Source organism: Hipposideros armiger, unplaced genomic scaffold (assembly GCF_001890085.2).
Source record: "Hipposideros armiger isolate ML-2016 unplaced genomic scaffold, ASM189008v1 scaffold_79, whole genome shotgun sequence".
In the NCBI taxonomy this organism is placed as follows: Eukaryota; Metazoa; Chordata; class Mammalia; order Chiroptera; family Hipposideridae; genus Hipposideros; species Hipposideros armiger.
In genome coordinates this window covers 3,265,789-3,289,541 of record NW_017731429.1, presented here as the reverse complement: position 1 = coordinate 3,289,541, position 23,753 = coordinate 3,265,789, and the positions used below count along the sequence as shown (strand labels likewise).

The window sequence follows — 23,753 nt, the reverse complement described above, 5'->3', positions numbered from 1 at the left end:
TATATATATATACTTATAGTCATGTTTTAATGCCCTTTGTTTCTCCATCACCTACTAGGATGCACATAATAGACGATATTAATTGAGTTGACCTAAACTGAAAATGAAAATGCTCATGTTTTATAGTATAGGCCAATTTCTTTTGTGGAAGATTCTAGGTAACATCTGAAGGAAAAGCATTTGCATCTTAAGGCAAGGAAAGCAAATTCCCTTGAATTGACCGCTAAATTGCATTTCTCTTTCCAGCCCCATACTTCACACTGGCCCAGCCACTCTAATGAAAACAAGCTAAGCAAGCCCATCTATCAGCCGGGCAGTGGGTGTGCACCAAAGGCAGATGAATCTTAGAGAGGCTTCAAGTGATGCGCAGTGATGGAGGAAATGACTGTCAAACCCGCAGCAGTAAGATTACTCAGCTAATGATTCAGAGGCTGCTCAATGCGACGTTTAAACTGTTATCCAGCCTTCTCACACGCTGTTGAGGCATGCGTGTGTAAACTCCTAATGTATGCTACAGAGCTACCGTGTCTCCTAGGTAGGATTCAAGGGGCAGAATCTGAATGTGTCTTTTGCCTCCTCACTTATCCCCCTTTTAGTTCTTGACCCAAGAACACCACACAGATTAAAGAAGCAAAGAGGCTGAAAATATGCCAGGTCTAACTGAGCCTTTGTACCTTCTTAGCACTTCTCTGACTCTAAAAGTCTTCCTTCATGAGAAAATAACACACTCGATTTTTTTTTTATTTTTTAGTAGGGAATAGTGTGTTTTTACAGGACCCATCAGCTCCAAGTCAGGTAATTGTTTCAATCTAGTTGTGGACGGCACAGCTCAGCGGCCCAAGTGGGGATTGAACCGGCAACCTTGGTGTTACAAGCACTGCGCTCTAACCAACTGAGCTAACAGGCCGCCCCCAACACATTAGATTTTTAATCATGGCAAGTTTTCCAAACACTTGAACTGTGATCATATAATAACCCCTTACAAACTTAATTAGGAAATGTGTCCTTTATTGCTATAAAAAATACCCGTGCTGGAGCCAACTCGTGCAGGCCTGTGTGAGCCGCGTGACACCCTCATTCCAAATACATTCATATCTTCAGGTTGGTAGCCTGAGATCAGCCGTGGTGGGGGTATTTACACCATGAAACTGGCAAGCTCTACACATCAGAATGTTGTATTTTTTCTCCTGGAAAAATTGTGCACCTTTACCCCTATCATTGTGGCTGATAGAAGAAAGGTGCACAATCTATTATTCCTTAAGGCAATCTAACAGTATATCTTGTTCAGCATGAACAACACTGCTAGAGGGTCCTAGCCCGAGAAGAGCCACCTCACAGCCTGGGCTCCGAAGTCCTGGATGAACTCATCTTTCCACCCTCTTCATTAGACCCTGGAGGCCAAACCACTGAACTGGTGGTTCCAAAAAAAATAAGGAAAATCTATCCTAACCTTGATGTTTCATATCAGGGGGTTATTAATCCTTAGGTGGCTACTTTAGAAATTGATGTGAATGGCTTTCAGTAAAAACATCACTACAGTAAAACCATATATATATTTTTTTAACGAGAAGTATAAGAAATAGAATAAAAGAAAGACACAGAGAATCTAAGCTAAGGAAAACCACCGAAGTTAAAAACACTTAACTCTGACATTCCTGGCAGGCAAAAGGTAAAGGGAAAACAGGAAAGAATATTTTATGTCTGAGATCTGGTCCTCAGAAAAAGCAACCTGTTTTCTTCTACGCTAACATACTCATACATTTTCCACATGAGGCATTAAGCACATGGTATCATCACACACAAACTATAGATGTTCAAATAATTATATAGTCATGTATATGTTGAAGACTTAATATACAAAATGAAAATCCTGTCCTGCTTTTATTTTTTTATTTTTATTTTTTTTTACTGTTAGCAGGCTAGCTTTAGACTAGCCTCAATTATCCCACTTGACTTGCAGCCTTTAGGAGCTCTGCTCTAGGGTTGATTAAAAAGAAGTTCTAGGAAGAGGAGAAAGACAAGTTGGGAGGGAAAAAAGGAAGGGAGGCTCCATCAAGGTCCTTAGAGGGATTGTGTCAACAGTTAGAAAGAAAAACAACCTGAAACTGAAATACTCTCAATGCAATCCAGTCTTCCAGCTCTGCCCTTTCTCAATTTATACAGGTCAGCACACAGAAAAGAGTACCGGTGAACATTTGTTTGCAAAGATGAAAGGGTCCTTAAAGAAGGAAGGCATTCATCGGACCGCAGAATAGAATCACTGATTCCTAGAGTTCGGCTGGACCTTAAGTGCAATGTCATGCAGCCTCCTGCTGAAGGAAGTCCTTTCACAATACCGCTTCCTGGTCATCACCCAGGCCTGAGAGATTTTTAGAGACAGGGAACTCCTGCTTTTGGGGGGCAGGGGGGAGTAGCCCTAACTGTCAGGCGTTGTGATCCTATAATGATCACAAATATACATTCTTGTTACTTATGCACAGTGGTTCTATTTCTGCCCTCTGGGTGACACCAATATTGTGTTTCTCATATGACAGCCCTTGAGGTATGAGACGGTAAATCCTGTTAACCTTTTCTTCCTCATGTTAAACATACCCACTTCCATTAGTCATTCAGTGATTTCCAAAGAGACTCTGGGGAGGAATTGAACAATGAATTCCAGAGGCATAATATTTACATATTTTTACTTATTGTACGATATGTACTGGAATCTTACAATTAGCCTAATATTTGAATTAATCGGTGGTAACTAGAGCTAGTTTATTTGACAACAGATTGTTAGAATTCCAGGTTATTTAAAATGTATCAAATTTTATTATATTATATTATAATTATATTAAACATAATAGCCTTACTTTGATATTTTGGGAAGTATAATGAGCTCCCAGGAAGCATCAGGGCCAGCATTATGGCTACATTTTTCATTGCAAAACAGCCATATGGAAGCGCTGATGAAGTGAATGTTCTGGCTAACAAAATAAACCTTTTTTTAGCAATAACTGAGGCTATTGGGTAGTTTTGTTTTGTTTTTCAGTTGAATTCTCTTCTACTACATCATTGACCCTAGTTCCATTTTTCTTTAACTTTAATCAACATTTATAAGATTTACCCAAACAAAATCCCATAGCATCAGGAAAGAGAACGGCGGAGGAATTTGCAACCAAGGAGCACAGAAAATCCTCACTCTCATTTTATCGCCCCTTCTTGTCACAATACCATTTATCAAGAAATTGTCTAAAAGTAAGGCAAAAAGGTAGAAAGTGTTGGAAAAGCATGACACCAAATAGAAAGAGATACAGTATAAAATAGGAGTGTTGATGACCCAAGTCACAATTTTTCTTTTTAGTCGACGTGGTAAGGCAATCGCTAGGTGTTATCATGTTATATTTACTTCCATTGTTTTATGTGGGTCCAGCAATAGAGTTGGGGGGAGAACATTTGAACAAAACCTTGATGTACTCCTGGGCTTTTAAAATACGTGGTTAGTTTATGTTCCCTTTCAATTTTTCAATCTTGGCTCTTCCCTTTGCCCATTCTCAGCACCTAAACAGACTTCCAGATATTCACACAACTACGAGAACAACTGCCCTTTGTCAGGAATTCCAGGTAAGCCTCTAACCCACAGAAAAACCCTTTGGCAACCCTGGGCCACTGCAGTGCTTTAAAAGAGCCTCATTTAATCAGGCTTGCAAACACCTCCCTTAACCACACAGGCCAACCACTGCTGCCAGCTCCAAGAGCAATCAAACTGACCTTCAGAGGAGAGATGTGAGACTGCAAGACGTATCCATGGACATTTTCTATTTGCGACAGGTTCTTTTCTGATACATGCACGAGTTCAGGGCCTCTTACTTCATGGGTTAGTCGAGGTAAGGAATGATCATGTGGAGCATCCTCATCTTGGTAGCGATACTTCTAGGAGAAAAGACAAGAAAGAAAAACAAGCATGAGTGTTTGCACAGGGTACAGTTCTGAATTTCATTTCTAACTTAATGTACAGGAGCCAGTGTGTACCTCTTGATGACTTCACCAAACATGCTTTGCTGTAGACTCTTATTTATTTACTTATTTATTTATTTTTTAATTGAGGAACAGCCATGGTCATTGGTTACACATTGCTTTTATGCTATAATGGCATAGTTGACTCTTTTAAGGAGAGCACAGCTTACAGTGGTCCATGCAGGGATCGAACTGGCAACCTTGGTGTTAGCAGCACCATGCTTTAACCCACTGAGCTAACTGGTCACCCCCCTGCTGCAGGCTCTTTTGGGGGGTCACCATAAACCAGGTCAAGTGCAAGTAAACCAACCATCAATATCGATGAACACTGATGGCTTGTTTTTGCCTGACAATGTACTATCTCTGTTTATAAGTGATAGAAGGGTTACAATGAACCGATCCCTTTTCTTTCCTCTTTCCTTTATCATCTTCCTTCTACATGCCTGTCACAGTAAGACCAGCCTCTTACAAAGGCCATCCTTTGAAACTTCCAAGCAGATCCAAGGAAGCTGGCATAGAAAGAAGAGGATCAAGACAAGGAATTCTCAGGGAGCAAAGCCCTGGCCCTGGGGTCAATCTTTATCTTTAGCCTTGACCTGGGCTTCTGATCTTTCTCTCTCTCTTTACTTCATTTATACTTGTATCAGCACTTTTCCTTTGGAGCTATCTTACTCTAATCTCATTGTTTCAAGGCTATTGGTCTACCTAGAAAAGGAAACAGAACATTCTCCTTGGGAAAATTCTCTGGGGCAGAGAGACCTAAGAAAGAGGCTGACAACTCCCGAATTGCATCAAGTTCTTTAAGAAAACTTACAGACAGAACTTACAGACAGACTTGGGCAGCAACAAGATAACAGGGATGGGGCTTGTTATATAGAAGCAAGTGGCCCCCAAATGGCACCAGGCTAACACAGGTGGCTTGTAGCTATATGGCACATGCATAAAAGCTGTTTAATCCAAAACAGTAAACAACTTAATGGGACCACTTATCTATACAAGAATATTCTTTTCAGCTGACACAGGCCCACCCCTCCTGGGGTTAACTTGTGGTCAGCTTGCTTCTTAAGATGGCTGCCACATGATGTCAGTCACATTCAGGACCAGCGATCACTTTACCTAACAATTCTACAAACCGTTCACAACCCAGCTAGTAAAATGTAGGTTAGCCTTGCTTTGCCTTTGTTCCCTGTGAATGGTACAAGTGTATTAGGAACAGGAGGACAAACATCGTTATAGCACCATCTCAAGCTTACCTGTGATGTTTGGCCTCATCCCACTACTCCATTATCACCAACAGCTATTTTTTTTCCTGTCAGGTTACTAACATGTCTTCTTACAAAAGCATGCCTATGTTTCTTTCATTTTGAGGGTGAAAAAATATAATTTTTTGGACATCAGCACTTAGTCTGACTCACAATCTGACAGTAACAAGAACAACTACCCAGGGCTGGCAATTCAATCTGTTGTCCACTCTTATTCATAAGTTGATTATCATTACTTGTATTTTTCAGAGAGGATTTCTCTGCTAAGGTTGCCATTTTCTAAGCATAATATTAGTTTCAAAACAAAAATTATAGCTAACGATATCTGGACTACAGTTTGCAAAAGACTCTCATCTATTTCATCCATTTTAATCCTTCTTACCCATGATGCTCCATTTTACTTATAAGAAAACTAACACACAAAGAGGCTAAGAAACTTGTCCAGTGTCACCTAACTAGTGGGCATCAGGGCTAGGACACTGTCAAGATAACTTAAATATTAATCCTTTCTACTACCATCAACCCCACCTCAAATCTCATGAGAAGATGAAACTCATGTCTGATAGTCAGCAGCTTGGTAGGAAACACTTTATTGAGAACACACCACACAATGAGGTTAGAACATTTCTGTGAACTGCAAAATACCACACTTCTGTTTTCTTAATCCTATGAATACTTTGGGAAGGCAATCTGCCTCAGAAACATGGATGGAGTTTAACATTCATTCTTGATCAGTTATGTGTCCACTTGGAGTGGAATAATGCCATCCATGTGCGCATTTCCATGTCTCTGGCCTTCAGCCCATCTCTCCCTCTCTTCAGTTCTATCTCAGGGAGGCACTACCATCTATGCAGTCACCCAAGCCAGAAAAGTAGGAGTCAGTCAGACTCCATCCTCTCTTTCACATCCCCCCACCATCTGCCAATTTAATAAATCACTGAGTCTGCCTAATTGATATCTTAAATAATTCTGGAGTCTACTCTGTCCTGATCCCCTACCACCACCCCTACCTAACCTGCCCACTAATCTACCTACATTCAGATTCTCTTCGGCTCTCAGCCGGGCCACAGCAATAGCCTTTGGACTGGCTGGCTGCCACTGAGGTTGCCCCTTTCCCACCATCCTCCACACCAGCGGTTCTCAACCTTCCTAATGCCATGACCCCTTAATACAGTTCCTCATGTTGTGGTGACCCCCAACCATAAAATTATTTTCGTTGCTACTCTATAACTGTAATTTTGCTACTGTTATGAATCATAATGTAAACATATTTTTGTTTTCCGATGGTCTTAGGCAACCCCTGTGAAAGGGTCATTCGACCCCCAAGGGGTCGCGACCCACAGGTTGAGAACCGCTGCTCTACACTGGGCCTGGGAGTCTTTCTGAATCACAAACTGACAAAGTCATTGTCTGTAAACCAGCGAGTGGCTCCTACTGCCCACAAAGCAGAGCTCAAGCTCCCTTACTCTGCCGTAAGCCACCTCCCAACACCACTACAGGAGCTGAGCCCCCATTACTTCTGAACTCTTTTATCTCACCACGCCCACCTCCCTCGGGACTGTTGAATAAATATAAACAAATCACTACTTGAATGTTTTAAAGCTTTTAAAAATATTGTGGTAGCATACACATATCAAATTTACCATCATCACTATTTTAAGTGTACAGTTCAGGAATATTAAGTATGTTCATATTGGTATGTAACCAATCTCTAGAAGTTTTTTATCTTGAAAAACTGCAACTCTATACCCATTAAACAAACACTTCCCATTTTCCCCTCCTACAACCCTTGGTAGCCACCATTATACTTTCTATTTCTATGAATTTGACTACTTATATCAGTGGAATCATAAGTCTTGTCTTTTGATCGATGGCTTAATTCACTTAACAATGTCCTTGTGCTTCATCCATGTTGTAGCACATGTTAGAATGTTCTTCTTTTTAAAGGCTAAATAATATTCAATTGCATGTATATACCACATTTTGTTTATTCATTCATTTGTAGATGGGCAGTTTGGTTGCTTCTACCTCTTGGCTATTGTGAAAAATGCTTCTGTGAACATGGCTGTACAAATATCCTTTCAGAACTCTGCTTTCAATTCTTTTGGATGCATACCCAGAAGTGGAATTGCTGGATCAGATGGCAATTCAATTTTTAGTTTTTTGAGGAACCTTTTAAGTTTTTTAAAATTTAACATATGTACGAGTAAAGTCATATTCATGTTACTCCTAAGAGTCTGAAACATAAAGATCCAAGAACACCAAACTAAAATTTTGCAAAGTTAAAATATTCCTGGGGCTCCTCAAGGATTTCTACAGTACGATTCAGCTGGTTTAGAGAAAGATCTCATCCATAAAAATATACACCTGGCTCACTTACTTCGATCAATAACTATCAGAACGCAGATAATAAACTTAGATGAACGTGTGTGGTATCACAAAGAGCTTATTTTAAATTAATTATTTTCATAAATTTGAGACCCATTTCAAAGACTGATAAGTCCCAAAATTAGACTGTAAAACCCATCAGTTAATACCTTATTAGTAAAAGTTGTTGATTTTGACATTCATTGATCCTTTTAGGCCTCGACTTTCATATCCATTTTCTGGGAAGCTTTCATGAACTGCAAGTCTGAGATTTTGTGTTCCCATAGCTCCCTATACTCCCCCAAGCATGATTTTTAGCATGCTATGTAGTTGTGTATTTTATAAATGTTTGGTTTTACATTAAACTACAGGATTTTGTGAGGACTGGGATCATTCAGGCCTTTTTTATCCTCATATCTCTAGTCCTTAGCCAAATGCCTAGCACATATGTTCAATAAGTATTTGTTGAATAGAGTTATAAATGACAGCTGAACAAATGAAGAAATGGGTATCAGTTGCTTAAGCTACAAAGGTATATTGGCTGCTAAATACAATCTGTTTCATTGCAAAACATTAGGGACTCAGGTTCAAGCAAAAAAAGTCAACTATATCATTTGCTTGATGCAAACTTAAAGAACACTAGATCCTTAAATAGTATATATCTCTCTCCTCATCATTCCTTTCCGTAATATATCCAAAGTCTAGAAACTAAATAAGAACCATTGTTTGACCTCAAGAAGACCATAAGTTATTAAGTGAGTTATACATATGTGCAGCTAAGTCGCAATACATAGTGATAATGATTATAAGTACAGACCGAGCTCTGTGGGAGCAGAAATGGGTCATCACTAACTCTACCTGGGGCTTCCCAAGTTGAAACAGGTTCTAGAATGATAATAAAAAGGTAAGAGGTATTCTGGACATGTGTAGAGGAGGTAAGTGATAAAAGGGAATGGTGTTTTAAGGGAACAGTAAGGTATTGAAATGGATTGTAGCAGATGCTATTGTTCCCTTACCCGAATCCATGGAAATCCCTTTCACACTCAAGGCCAACTTCTCGGGAAGCTTGCCCTTGGGGGAGTGAAGCCTCCTCACTTAGATGAGACTGGGAGTGATGCTGGAACTCGCAACTCCCGCACCGCAGAGTAAAACAAACCCTGTGGTGTAAATTACACTCCAGAGCATTTATGGGATCAACCTGAAGCTAGATTGCACCTCAACTTATATTTTTACACAGCTCCTTGGTGCTCACCTCCCTCCCTTAAGGGCTTTTCTTGGGAAGTGCCCTCCATAAATCATGCTCACACTAATACCCATTTTAGGTCTGCTTCAGGTGAACCTAATGTAAGGTCTGGAAGCCTGGAATGTGAGGTAGAGCACAGCAGGAGACCAGGCTGACAGGCAGACCGCTAAGACCGCTATCTATTGTAGATGACAGGGAACCATCTAAGAGACTTAAGCAATACTCTACCTGGTGCCAACCAGATAGTGCCCCTCCTTCTTTCTTTTTTTTTTTCTTTCCTTCCTGTTTTCTGCAAGAGGTGACGAAGCAAAAAATGACAAGAACTGGTGAGAAGTACCATATTTAACTCAAATGCAAGCCTCCAAACAAATCACCCTGATATGGCATAGCAGACTCCCCATTTGGATTCAACTTTGGCTGGGGCAAAAATGATTTTTTTATTTATAATACTAACCTAATGTTAACATTAACATTAACGCTACTATTAACAGGAATATTAATCCTAACACTAATGCCAATATTAAAACCAATAATAATAGTTACACTTAATGTGCCAGGAACTACGCTAACTGCTTTATATTCATCATCATACTTGAAAGATAGGTGTTATTATTCTCCTCATCTGAGGCTTGGATAGCTAGGCATTTTTTTTTCCAAGCTTACTTATCTGATGAGTGGTAAACCAATAATCAAACACATGTTAGTCTGACTTTACAGCTAAAACATGTAAATGTTCTTCTAAACTGATTAGGACTTAAAGATCATAAGAGACCAACTATATCTTCAGGAAATATGATTCTTAGGAAATCTGAGTAGTTATCTAAGAAGAGAGATTAAACAGCCCCGCAGAGGTCACATCTGGATTCAGAATCAGTTCTAGTGTGCTGGGCAATTCTGAGCCATCTCTCATTCCCAGGGCTTGTCTATCAGGTACCGATGCTGTTCTTGGCACCTTGCAGGTCTGTATGGCCTGTAGAAGGGGGCCCGTTTGAGGAAGACCTCTGTTTTGAAATCTGTGCCTACCTCTTTTCCTCTCCTCTGCTCGGTCCACTGCAGGGGACTCCTGAACAAAAGAACTTTTGTAAACAAGTTATATTTTCTCTCCCAGCTCTAATAGGAATGAGGGAGAAGAAACGCTCAAGACAGGGGTGATTAATAAACTATTCATGTCCTCCTGTCTTAGCTCTTTTTATTCCTGACTCCTGGAATGCTACCACCTTCCTCCTTCTGAAGCTTAAGCCTTCTACTCCCAGACTCCTTCATCAGGCAAACTATTTTAGGCCCTTGATAATCAGACTGGGTGTCACCTCCCCTAGGAAGCAATCTCTGACTATTAGAGTTAAAAGGATGTCCAGCTTTTATGCTCCCATTGTGTTCTGCACAGATTTCTGTCATTAAGTAACAACTCTATACTGTGATGAGCTGTCCATGGGACTATCTCTCCTAGTAGCCTACAGGTGACTCATGAGCAGAGATGGAATCCTATTCATCGCTGAATCTCCAGTGCCCCATTGAAAATGGGCACGTAGTAAAAGATCAAAACATATGACTACTGAAGTCAACTGAAATAATCTGAGCAATACTACGGCATACATGCTCAGAAAGCCCTCCCAGCTGAACCTGCATGCAATCATTCTCATGCTCCCCTTTTACCCGACAGCCCCATGGGGATGGACAAAGGCTAGGAAGTCTGACCAGAATCTGCGCACACATTCTGCAGGTGCCTGTATAAGTCAGAACCATCCTGAGTTACCCACGATTCAAACACAGGAGCCTCCATGCATCTCATCCATCACTGGAGGGAGGGTCTCCTGCACAGCTTAGAAGATGGTGCTGCACTGGCACCGATGACATGTGTATGATAACTGAGGGAGAAGTCACCAATCGTTCAAGGCCTAACAAATAAAATCTGGGTCTAGCTCTGTTTTTGCATAAAAAGTGCTCTGCTTCCCCCTTGCAGCAGAAGTTGGCACTGTTCTAATGAGAGAGAGAGAGAGAGGGATATCAATCAAACGCAGGAAGAGCCAGAACATGTCTGTGTGCTCTCAAAAGGGAAGTAGTATTGGAATACCTAACAGTTAGTGAACACTCTCCATGAACACTTCTCTAAGAGTGTTACAGAAGGTATCGTATTTAAGACCTAAAGCAGCGTTACGAAGCAGGTACATGACTAAGGAATGTTTATGGTTTCTTACACAATGCCTAACATTTTGGAAATGCTCAAAACCTCTTAGTTCCACTGCTTCTGTTAACTCTACTGACAAACAGCATTCCCCCCGGAGTCTTATCTCCCCCTCTGTAACTTAAGTTCTTCGAGGCCAGGAACCCCTGCCACTTATGTTTGTCTCCCGCACAGAGGTCGGGCCACAATACAGGCCAAATAGTGCGTGTCCAATAGACCCGGCTGACTGAATGCTGCTGCTGGAAGGGAGCCTCTTAGTTTTAAAAATGTGCTTTGGCAGAAGCACATCTTTTAGGAGAAGCATGAAGTCAGTAAGAAAATTAAATAAATAATAAACTTGCTAAGAGCGATGCTTCCTAAGGAAGAAGTGACTGCAGCTGAGAAAATTAAGAGGGAAGAAAGCCATCTCAAAAAATAAACCACATGGAAATGAGGGTTTTTTGGTTTGTTTTTTTTTACTTCCTCCCAAGACGATAAGCTTAACTTCCACAGCGGGGTAATCGCATTGCCGCCCTCCCAGCCACCATCTTATTTTGATGACTATATGTTGTTTAAACACTTTGACATTTCTTTTTAGGAATTTCAATTACTGGAGGCTTGTGCAGTATGTAGCCAGCCAGCTCTTTCCAGCTCTTTCCTTTTTCCGTAATATCTTAGACTATCTGTGACCTCTGCCCCATCTTGGTTACTATTCCTACGGCATCCCCTCTCCAAGTCACTGTCTCCTTCTCTGGAAGGAAAACATGGGTAAAAGAAAGAAAAAAAAAAAGAAAGAAAAGAAAAGAGAAGGCTAAGAATGGCTGATGCAGTGATCAGATCAGTATTTATATTTGTTTCTTTGATGTGAAATAACTTCTCTGAATGACATTTTGGCTGGAGCAGGGTTCACTTTCCTCTTTCATCCTTTCTGGCCACTATCCCAATCCGTTATTCTAGAACGGTCACGAGTATGTTGCAAACCCGGCTGCAAGGGGTGTTAGATAGGAGGAAAATGGGAGGACAAAGAACAAGACAGGACAGGCATCGTTTTCACCTTTACCTCCTCCTCAAGGAGACCTCCTGGCTTCCCGGATGAGGGGGTTCTCCTCCTGCTACCACACCGCCTCCTGCCTCACAGGAGTTCAGGCCATCCTGCCCTGATTTTTCATAAAGCTCACCACATTTTAATTTTACATTCATTCCTGTGATCACTCTTCACGTTTGCCTCTCCCCTTGGACTGAGCCGTCCGCAGGGTCAGGCACCCCCGCCAGCGTGGCTCACTGCTGCCCTCTGGTGCCTGCTACATAGTACATAGCAGGTTCTCAGTCAGTGTTCACTGAATGAGTAAGCCTCTGTAGCCAAATCTCTCCTCAAAACCCATTACTCAGAGATCTAATAAAAGTGGGTAAAAGCTCACTGATCGCTGATGGCACACAGATCTCCCCAAGTGAGGTTACCCTTCAAAACGAAAAATAAATGACCCCCAATCAGCAATAGAGCTGGCCCGAAGGGCACCTGAAAGAGAAATATTTTGAGGATTGGTGCAGGATGTAAATAATAGGACTGATCTGAGAGATGAAAGCCCTCCCAGGTGCTTCTTTTGAATTTTTTCAAACAAAACTCACAAATGAAAGGAAATGCAATCCCGCGTTTTGCCACAAAGAACAGGACAAGTCAGGATGTTAATTAAATTACACATCAGCTGCTCGTCCCTGCAGCTGACAGAGCTTTGTGAGCTACCAAGCAACGTCAGATATTTTAAACCCTCTGTAATTACCTACAATGGAGGAGCTGCCAAGAAGGACGCTTTCATGAATATTTAACGGATCTTAAGATCCTTTTTAAAGAACTGGTGATTTAAACAATCATAAGGGGACTTACTCTAGCTCAGTGCTGCCCTCCAACTGTTAACTGAAGATGCTGGCAATGCAGCATGTTGGGAAATGCACACTTTCTCTCCTAAAACTGAGCTACGCCCAAGCCCTAGGGGAGGCCAGGAGCACACAGAAGAGGTAACTGTATCATTAGACATCCTGTAAACTCTCTCAACAAGTCAGAATGAGACCACAGACCTACAATCTGGAGAAATCATGAGTACAAAATTGTAAAATGAATTTGTATAAGATGCCACACACTCAGGGTGCTATTTACAATTTACAAAGCACTTTCAGAATCATTGTCTCAAGTACTTCTCTCAAGAATTGGAAAAAGACAGCCTTGTCACTCTGATTTCCAAATGAAAAAACAAAACAAAAACAAAAACAAAAATCAGGATAGGAGAGTCTCCAAAGTGTTCAACAAATGGCAAAGCTGGGTTTCAAACCAGTGTAACCAACCGATTCCAAGAGATAGCCCAATGTAATAGAATGTGCTTGAATCCTGGAGTTAGACATGAGTTTCCAATCTTGCTTATGCCCCTTGCTAGCTGGAAGACATTTGTCAGTTTGCTGGATATCTCTGAGCTTCAGTTGACTGCAGCTAAAAGCTGGGAATTGCAGGATCTATCTCACAGAAATATAAGCTTTGGATGAGACTGTATTCCTGGCACATAGTAGCTGCTTGACCAATGTTAATTAACACTCTCCTTTCTGGAAACCTCAAGTTCTTTGCACTTTGCACATCTGTCATCAAAAAAAGCGGTCCCTAAGAATGAACTTTTCAGACTGTTAATGCTGTCAGCAGAAGGGAAACGAATGGGAATGGTCATTTGTAGCTTCTAAATATGTCTATCGTCTTTCTCCTCTTTGAGCCATTATACTAGAATCACTTTCCAAGACTTCAGTTGTAGAGCAGTGGCTAAGTGTGCAGCTCCTGAGGAAACTGCCAGAATCCATTTGCAGTTCTATCATGTACTGCATGACCTGGGGCAACTCCTCAAACTCTGTGAGACTTGATATCCTCATCTGTGAGACAGGACTCATATTTACCTCAAAGAATTTTTGAGAAGGCCAAGTAAGATATAATAATACATAGAAGGCACTTAGCAGAGCACCTGTGGCCTAACAAGTGGTCACCTAATATCAGCTATGAGATCTTATTGCAACATTGGATTGTTTTTGGAGTATAAAGATTTTGAAAATATATTAAAAAAATACCTAACTGAAGGAAAAATAAGGGTAGCCTTTTTTTTTTTCTTTCTTTCAATGTCTTCAAAGCATACAATTACAACTTTTCTCTTGGTGACACATAAACTGCGTTCCAATCTCACAGCTCTCCTGATCCCGCAAGGGACTCTGCAGCCATCCTTTATGACATCTCCAGTATGTGAAACCCTTCCAGGCACTCTCAACCTATTTCCTCTCAACTCAGCCTGCTTTGACTTTCCATCTCCTAGTACTCTTCTCTCCTCCCAACTTTTCACTCCACAAGAATTTATTCCAGTTATAAAGTAAATCACGAAGATGTAATGTAAAGCATAGTGAAGCACAGCTAATAATACTGCTATAGAAGACAAATAAAACTTTATTGAGTACTTACTATGTGCCAGGCATCATAAACGCTAGGGATACAACAGTGAACAAGAAAGACACATTCCCTCCCCCTGTTTTGCTCTTGAAGTCCTCTTTACTGCCTATAACCTCCCCAGCTGCCTTTCACCTGGTTATTGCTCATCCTTAAAACTTAATTCATCTATGATTTTTTTCTCAGGTGCTTTCCCTGGACACTCAGGTTTGGCTAAGTGACCTTTGTCTGTGCTCACATGATTGACACCCTGAGAATCCTTCTTTTTTTGAAGTATGTACCGTATTTCCCCATGCATAAGACACACCCTTTTTCGAAAAATTTGGGGTCTAAAAACTGGATGCGTCTTATACAGTGGTTGCATGAGTGCAAAAACAAGCACAAAAAAAAGGAAATATAAGTAAAAAAAATCTACAACCACTGTATAAGACACACCCAGTTTTTAGACCCCAAATTTTTCAAAAAAGGGTGTGTCTCATACATGGGGAAATACGGTATGTATCTGCTTTTCTCACAGGAACATGAAGATTTCTTGATTCATTATTGTACCACCAGAAGCAAACATTCTGCTGGGAACTCAGTAGGTGCTCAATAAATGTTTCTGAACTGAGCCACCCCTGGGGGAGATGGAACTTCCTCAGACTCTTGAATACTCCAGCACACCCGCATGTCCTACGGCAGCACGTACCCAAGAAACCCATCTGGATTCCATAGGACATCTGGTTGTGGATCAGCACCCTGTAAGATGTTCAGTCATAAGTGAAAAACTGGTTCCTTGTGTAGTACAGGTAATAAAGTGGGCTATTTTGGGGAAATGGTTTAAGTTTTGGGTCTGAGGCAAATTGAGAATGAGTGTTGGCTGCTGGCTTTCTGGAGCAAGGAGTTGGAAGGAGGAAAAACTCTGACATGGAAGAAGAGAACTGAGGAAGTACCCTCCTTTCCTCTCCTCTGCCAGCACTGAACAACTAAGGAAGCACAACGCACGAGGTCACCCGAAGTATCTTACCCTAGACTCTCTAAACCCCAGGCCAGCAGCTGGATACACAGACAAGAGCACCAACCTTGATAAGCACAATAAGATATACTGAAGTGTATGTAAGGCAGGAGAGAGGCCTGGAAGAATGCACACTATGTTGACTCTGGTTGTCTCTGGGTGATTATTAATTTCATTCTTTTGAGCTACATGTATTACTTGGATAATAATAATAATTAACATAATAGAATACATAAGACATCAAGTATTCGTTTTGTTGTAATGGACAAGGTCTAGTGGGCTGTAAGCTTTATGGTAAGGGGATATTCTCCAGCCCTCTGAGTTGAGTTCACTTTTAGAGCTGGCTGAAGGACGCAAGGGTGATGGCCAGCCAACAAATAAAGGAAGCAGGGAGCTGGGAAGGAATTTGCTGGGGAGGAAGAGAGCTTGAAGTCCAATTGCTGTGATGCCAAGAAATCAAAGCAATGGTTTGGAAACATGCTCCACAATTAGATTGTCCATTTAAATCACAACTTCAGATATTAGCTGAGTAATTCTCCAGGGATAATTGCTCTGGATTCAAGCAAGGGCAGTGAGATCTTGTGGGTGGTCACCGTCTGACTCAGTCCACCAGCTGTGCAGCTGCTGCAGCTCTGTGAGTGACAGTCATTCACGGCTGAAGGCTAGAAGCATGCTCTGCTCCGTGTGCCTGGTGCCCAGAAAAGATGAAGTGTTTCTTTCAGCTGAATGCTTAGTCTAGTGATGCAAATTCCCTGCACTTCAGTTTCCTGAGTTTCAATTCTGTCCCTGCCACTGCTCAGCAATGTAACTTCAGTCAAGTACGGAAGCTCTCTGACACTCAGATTCCTCATTTGTAAAATCTGGCTAAGAATACTGATAACAGTGTTGCTGTGGGAAATTGAGGAGATAATATGCATAACTGTCTTGGCAAAGGGCCTGACTCCTGCTAGATGTTTTGGAAATCTAAGCCTCTTCCTATTTCTGTCAGTGTCATGTACTCATCTTTCCAAGTATTTTCAGAGGGGTCAACAGATGCACACACACACACATGCACTCACACACACACCCAACCCAGCCTTACCACTCTTATAGGGAGCTGCCTTCCTCCATGCTATCACAATCATCGTAACATCATTATAGACCAGCTCAAACCCTCTGAAGGAGGCAGATTGAGTTGCGAAGGCCTTGCCTCCACTGCTCTAAGATCCAGTTTCTTTTCTGTGTGTGAGACCATGTTGTCTCTACCCAATGCTTCCATCTGGGCCAAAGTTCCTGGTCTCTTCTGCCTATTTCTCATTTCTGTCCAGCAGGCAGAGAGAGAATATTCTCAGACATAGACACTGAATTTACCACCATTGCTTATCCAAGATGCTCCGGAGATTGTGGACCTCAGAATCTGCTGTGAAAGTGGCACCTGCCCAATCCTTCCATCCATATTGGACTTCTCAGGTCTAGACCATTTGCCCACCTGAACCTAAAACATCTCCTGGAGTCTTCCTGGCTGGTTTTGTGCCTGTGCCTGGTTTTTCCTGGGCAACCTGTTGGCATGTGCTTTCTCTGTGACACTAGAGAGAGTAAAATCCTTTCCTAACAAGAAGCACCATCATCTGTTCATTCAATAAAATATTTACCGAGCACATTACATACTAATCACTAAATTTTAAGTGCCAGGAATGCGTAGTTGAAAAAAAAAATAGTAAAAGTGTATTGCCTCTTAGAGCTTCTAGTTGCATTAGATAATATAACTCTTGGCCTAAATTCTCTTTTTTACTCAGCATGCTGTCTTTACCCAGCAGCAAGCATGAACAGCTGCATTCTCCATCAGAAAATACCAGGTGGTTTAAATAGGCAACCACTTCAAGTCATCTTTGGTGGGGGTCTGAACGGGCTTGGTCCATCTAGGCTGCCTTTGTCCCAGAGCTCCTCATGAGGAGCTGGCCTCAGTGATGCTGGAACATGGGATAGGTGAGGGAGGCAGACAGAAGGTGTGGCCTTGACTCTGGCCTCATCACCCATGGGTTCCAATCCAAAAAAAGTATTCGGCAGACAGGCATGTCATAGAAATATTTCCTCATATAACATAACTTCATAATCTGTGTTTGGTTATGGTGGTTTAATTGTCAAATAAAATATACTTCATTTGAGAAGGCCTTTGTATGTGCTTAACTAGGTATTTGAATATGCAATTGAATGCACAATTATAGAATGCTATTTTGTGCACATTACAATTAAGATGTAAGCCCCAAATCAAGAAAACCTAAAGAAGTTTTCTCATTTTCTTGTGCTGGTGCCCTGCTGAGATTAATTGTTAATTTATTTAATCCTTACAACAAACTTATAAACTAGTTACTACTTTCCCCTCATTTTACCGATGATAAATTAGAGGCAGAGAGAAATTAAGTTATTCACACAATTAGTGGAGAAGCTAATTCATGCCTCACTCTCCTCGTAATTCCTACCTCTGCTCGTGCATGATATTGTCTCTCAAGAGCTGTGCATTTCTTATTTTCTGACTCAGGTATTTCTTGTGAGTATGGTAGATACTTTGGTCCTTTGTTTTAAAAGTCAAGGCCTACCAGCTTCCCTTTATCGTTGCTGGGCCATAGAATCCATTTGAGAGAGAGTATAAATAGAAATAACCTACTTAATGACGCTGCTGTTTTCCTGGTCACCCAAATACAAAACTACACAGATAATGATCCTTCAGTATCGTTCCCTCCTCGTTACTTTCAGAGCAGGGTCAACCTAACTCAGCTGTCAGGACACAACACTTAATAGCAGAGCCAGGGCCAAAGCCACTTCACATTAGACTAAAAGTTCTTGGATGGAGGTAGTAGAGCTATAGTTGTAGCCATCTCAGTAGGCCTTCAGCACATAGGAGGGATTTAGTACATTTTGCCGGGTAAATGAGTCAATATTAAGTTAAATGGATTCTACTTCAGCAGAGACTCTTGTTCTTTTCTTCTTTTCATCTCCATTGCCCCATCAGGCCCTAGTTCCTCTCCCCAGAATATCACACGTGCCTCTTGCTTTCCTTTCCAACCACACGTCTTGCCTCTCCCTACTCCAACACACTAGCCTTCCTGCCCTACCTCTCCATCTTTTTCCACTCCATCCTCCACATCTTATAGCTCCACCATTCTGGATTATTTGCAATTCAGAGTCAGTGTATTATATTACCTGTGGGACTTTGCACTCGCTACCTTCCTGGTGTCTTTTGCCATCTCTTTATCATCTCAGCTAAGATGATACCTCCTTCCAGGAGCCTCCTTGATTGACCCACTTCCCCTATCATCAGTGCCCCAGCCTGACTGGAGTCAGGACTCATAGCAGCCTGTGCACACACAGAATACTTTTATTTTATATGTTTTGCCTGTTTACTTGCTTACCTTCATAGCTTATAAGATCATTGAATGCAAGGTTGGGTCTTATTTACTGCTGTGGCACCTATGGCAGGTATCCAATAGGTGTTGAATAAATGTTTGTTAAATGAATAATACCAACTTAGTAACTAGTTTCCTTATCTGCGTTGTCTCCACCAATCAAACACTCAACAAATCACCTATAGATACATTTGCGAGCACAACTTTGGCCCTATCACTCACCCCTGTGAAGCTCTTCAGTAGTTCTCTACGGCTCCAGAATAAAGCACAGATACTTTGGCATGGGATTCGTGCCACTCCCAATCTCTCCCTAAAGTCTTATCGCTTACTGTGCTTCTTTATTATTATTATTATTATTAGTTTTAGGTGTACAAAACAATGCAATAGTTATCCTTTTCACCCCCCACAAAGTGACAACCTCCCCCTCCCCTTATCCACTGTCCCCCACTCCCAATATCACACATATCTATTTCAATTCCATTGACTCCATTCCCACACTCTACTCCACATCCCATGACTATATATATTAAATTATAGTTGACATATAAAATGGCAGTTTCAGATGTACAGTGTGGTGGTCAGGCCTCTATACCATCCATGAAGTGGTCTCCCTAACAAGGCATGAGACTATCTGGCCCCCTAAAAGATATTTCCAACATTGTTGATTATATTCCCCAAACCATCTTTTCTATCCCTGAGGCCATATTGTAGTTACCAATTGATGTTATCTCATCCCTTCCCCTTCTCCTTCATCCCCACCCCCTCCCATCTAGCAACCCTCAGTTTTCCTCTGTGTTTCTGAGACTATTTCTATTTACATTACTCTTTTATTCAGTTCTTTAGATTCCACATATAAGTGAGATTTACTGTGCTTCTTAACCCGTTTATAGCCAGGCGCTGATTTCAGACAAGGATAAACTGCACATAGGAAGGAACGTGACCCCATAAGATTATAATGTAGAAAAAAAATTCCTATTGCCTAGTGACCTTGTAGCCATGCTAAGGTAGTACCACAATGCATTACAGCCCATTAATAGTGATTCTATCAGATAGAAATGCTTGGGGGTCATTCACCTGGGCCCCAAGAGTTTTCCACAGACATCTCTCCTTTCTAAACCAAAGTTACAACTGGACCGACCCTGTGGTTTTTATTGCAATTGCAAGATACATTTTAGTGACAACCATTAGGAAACTTGCAAGAAAAAAAAAAAAAGAGTTTTTTACTTAGAGGCTCTGGAACATACAAGGCGTGCCTGGGGCACACAGGGAGGTCAAAGACAGGGGGAGAGAGAGCCAAGCATGGGCCTGAGGTTCTGCTGCTAGTGGGGAGGATGGTGGGGGCCTAGAGTTTCGTGGGATCACATGTTATTCATGAGTTTAAAATGTAAGAGTGAAAATTTAAAGCTCAGGAAGAGAGAAAAACAAGTAGCCCAAGTGGTCAGTTACTGAAATCAACTAAGATCTCTTAAACAAAGAAGACTCAGTGGGGGAGCCGGCCTGGCTCTTGATCTAATGGCTGGCAATGTGTTTATTTGAGTTAGTCATCTCTGAAGTGGATTCCTCAGCGTCCAAAGCTTAAGTCAGGCACTTGCATTATGAAAAGAAAAGCCAAGTGCATGAGCTCACACTACAATTACTCAGGTGTTTGTGGTGATGCTGGTGTAAACAAACCTACTGTGCTGCCAACGCTGTAAAAGCAGAGCACGTACAGTTACAGTAGCAGGCGGTACCATCTAGGTGTGTGTAAGTATGCTCTGAGGTTCGCACAGAATGAATTTGCACAAGGACCTGTTTCTCAGAACGCATCCCCACTGATATGCTGCACGTGACTGTTCATACAGTCCATTCAAACTAGCCAAGCAACTTTTTTTTTTCCCCTGAAGTCTCCTTCCTCTTTCCCACTTTCCTGTCTTCCTCTTCTGCTCTTCCTTCTGCCTTGAATTATGCTCCCTGAAGCACAGGTGAGGAATACCTTGCTCTTTTTTTTCTTTTTTTTTTTAAGGTTCTGTTCAAGTGTCACCTTTTGCACAGCCTCCTCTGATCTTTCCCAAACAGAGTTGGTCTCTCTTTGTCTTCACTCTGTTGTGCTTTTACAACGAGACTGCCCACCATTGAGTTGGTAGTTGGTTTTGCCCATGCGTCCTTTCATTAAGCACTCACAATGCGTTACTGAGGCACTCGCTGTAATGGACCCTGATAATATTTAGAGACAAAGCCCCATCCCAGCTCTCAGCGAGATACCTTTGCAGAAGCTGATATGAATCAGTCAATCTAAGATGTCATTGATAAGCTATGTCTTGATTTCAGAATTGTTTATTTTATTTATTTATTTATTTATTTTTAAGCTGAGCCATCCTGCCACCTGTTGGCAGCTCAGTGGCTGCTCAGCTTGGACCAGGAATCGAACCGCTGTTGCTCAGAGCTCAAACTCTTGAGCGAGCTCTTAACCAACTGAGCCACTTGGCCGGCCCTTGATTTCAGAATTGTTAAACATTAAAAAGTTCATCTTAAAATTGATGAAACACTACCTTGAAGTATACTATACACAGGTTCCCACCGAGGTACACTTAACCCAGTTTGGGGGCGTGGGAGAAGGTTAGGGGACAGTTTCCTGAAGCATAAGACAGTGCTGATTTCTCTTACAGAATGAAAAGGTATTAGGACTCTGTGATGGTTAGTTTCATGTGTCAACCTGGTTAAACTATAGAACCTCGTTATATAATCTAGGTGCTGCTGTGAAGGAATTTTGTAACTGTGGTTAACAACTACAGTAAGTTGACTTTAAGTAAAGCTTATCCTCAATAATGTGAGTGGGATTCATCCAATCAGTTGAAAGGCCCTAAAAGCAAAATCGGGGTTTCTGAAAAGAAATCTCACTCGTGGGCTGCTACTTCAGCTCCTGCCTGTCCGGCCTGCGGGTCTGCCCTTTGGAGTTAGGGCTTGCCACGCCCCACAGTCATGCTATCCAATTCCTGAAAGTACGTTGGTTTTTTGTGTGTTTTTTTAAAATTTTAGAATAAAATAAAATTTTTATTTTATGCTGGATCTCTTTCTCTGGTAGGATCTTGACTGATACAGTATCCCTTAAAAATGTGTATTTTTTGTCAGTTTTGGAACTTCCCGTAAGCAATCTCGTATTGTGGCCCTTTTTCTGCAGTATTGTGAAATTCATTCATGTTGATGCACGCAGGTCTAGTTCATTGCTTTTCAATTTTGTACAATAAATGTCATTGTATGGTATACTGTAATGTATCCTTTTCTTGCCAAAGGACATTTGAGCTATTTCTATTGTTTTCCTTTCTGGAATAACAAAACTATAACAACGCTGCCATAACATTCTTATATATAATTCTTAGTCCATATATGTAAGCATCTTATTAGGGCATATGCCCAGGAGTGGAATTTATAGATCATCTTCAACTTTACTAGATAACCAAATTGTTCAGAAATGTTTGTATCTATCCTCAGAAATACAGCAATTTACACCTTACCAGCAATATATAGGAGCTACGATTGTTCCACATTCTTGAAAAAAACCTGACGTTATCAAGGAAAACACTCCTAACCTGGATAGATATCAGATTTATTTGGAAAACTGAGTCAACAAGGCTTAAGGATGCGTTATATGTGAGAAGTGAAAGAGAGAATGAAGTCAAGGATCGTTCTAAGATTTTTGGCTTTTGTAATAATTAATATTTGTTTTAAGTATCTGTTTTTATCCTGCTTCTTTATCTCAAACATGTGAGAGAAAATACACTTGATTACTATAATATTTCTCAGATTAAACATCTCCTATGTGCAGTGTTTTCCTTAAGCCACAAGGTGGCAAGCTAAGCATCCTCAAAGTGAAAGCTCAGTGCTGAGGTCTGAGCGAATGTGACTGACTGTTCTTGGAAAGTTTAAAAAGCAAGAGTTTATTCCTCAGTAGATTCTTTATGTATATAGTACACATGCTCCATGCATGCCATAACATCTTCATATTTTCTAACTTCTCCTTTCTATAAAGGAGCAATCAGAAGCCTTTTTTCTTTGCTTCTCTTCTTTCTNGGAAGGAATGATGTCTTGATTGAATCTTTATATCCACGGCCATGGTATACACTGCATTTAAGTCTTGTTTAATAAATTTCAGTAAAGGTCAACACATTTTTTTTTCCTGTAAATTACATATATGTGGAGTGATTAACTTTAAGTACCTAATGTATGGTTTTATTTGTATTTTACTTGGAGGTGGTCTACCATACTACTAAAAATAGTAATTTTTTAACCCCTTGACATAATTTGGCCTTCCACCTTGATGAGCTTCAAGAATTATCAGTAAAACCAGAAAACAACTTATCTTCTCATGAAGAAATTTGAATTATTTTCCTCAGGGTAACCTGACCAGCCCCTATCTTATTGTTTCCTGCCATGTGCTCTAGTTCAAATCACAGCTACTTTAATACGAGGCTGAAAAACTTATCCAAGGGATAGATTTTTGTCAATTCAATTTGAGAGGAAAACCCCTTTCAGTTATTGTGATTAAAATATAGCAGAAAGAAGCTGAGTTACAGGGTAAGAAAATCCTGAATTTATTTTCTGTGTGTCCTGGTTTTAACTGAGAAAGGAGCTGAGTCTTTCTGTCACTGATTATGTTAATTTCTCTACCTTGTACGCATTTTATGGAAGAACCTCTGATGAAAAGAAGGTTCCCAATACTTCTCTTATTCCATCATTATACCCTAAAACCATGCTTTTTGAGCTAACATTTCTATGAACACACCATCTCACACATCCTGTAGAAGTCATTTTATATAAGACATTTAACAATGTATAAATCATGAAGTCTGAAAAATGACAAAAAAGTGGGTAAATTTTATAAAATTTACTATGTATTTATTATTTATT

The 23,753-nt window shown here is 40.9% G+C and overlaps 1 protein-coding gene across 1 annotated transcript in view; it reads right to left on the bottom strand.

The window, feature by feature from the left end:
- Window positions 1-23,753, bottom strand: part of DLG2 (discs large MAGUK scaffold protein 2) — a 2,099,601-nt gene that overhangs the window by 1,067,649 nt on the left and 1,008,199 nt on the right. The window contains 1 exon segment of the mRNA XM_019643522.1: window positions 3,751-3,912. Coding sequence (XP_019499067.1) covers window positions 3,751-3,912 — 162 coding nt within the window.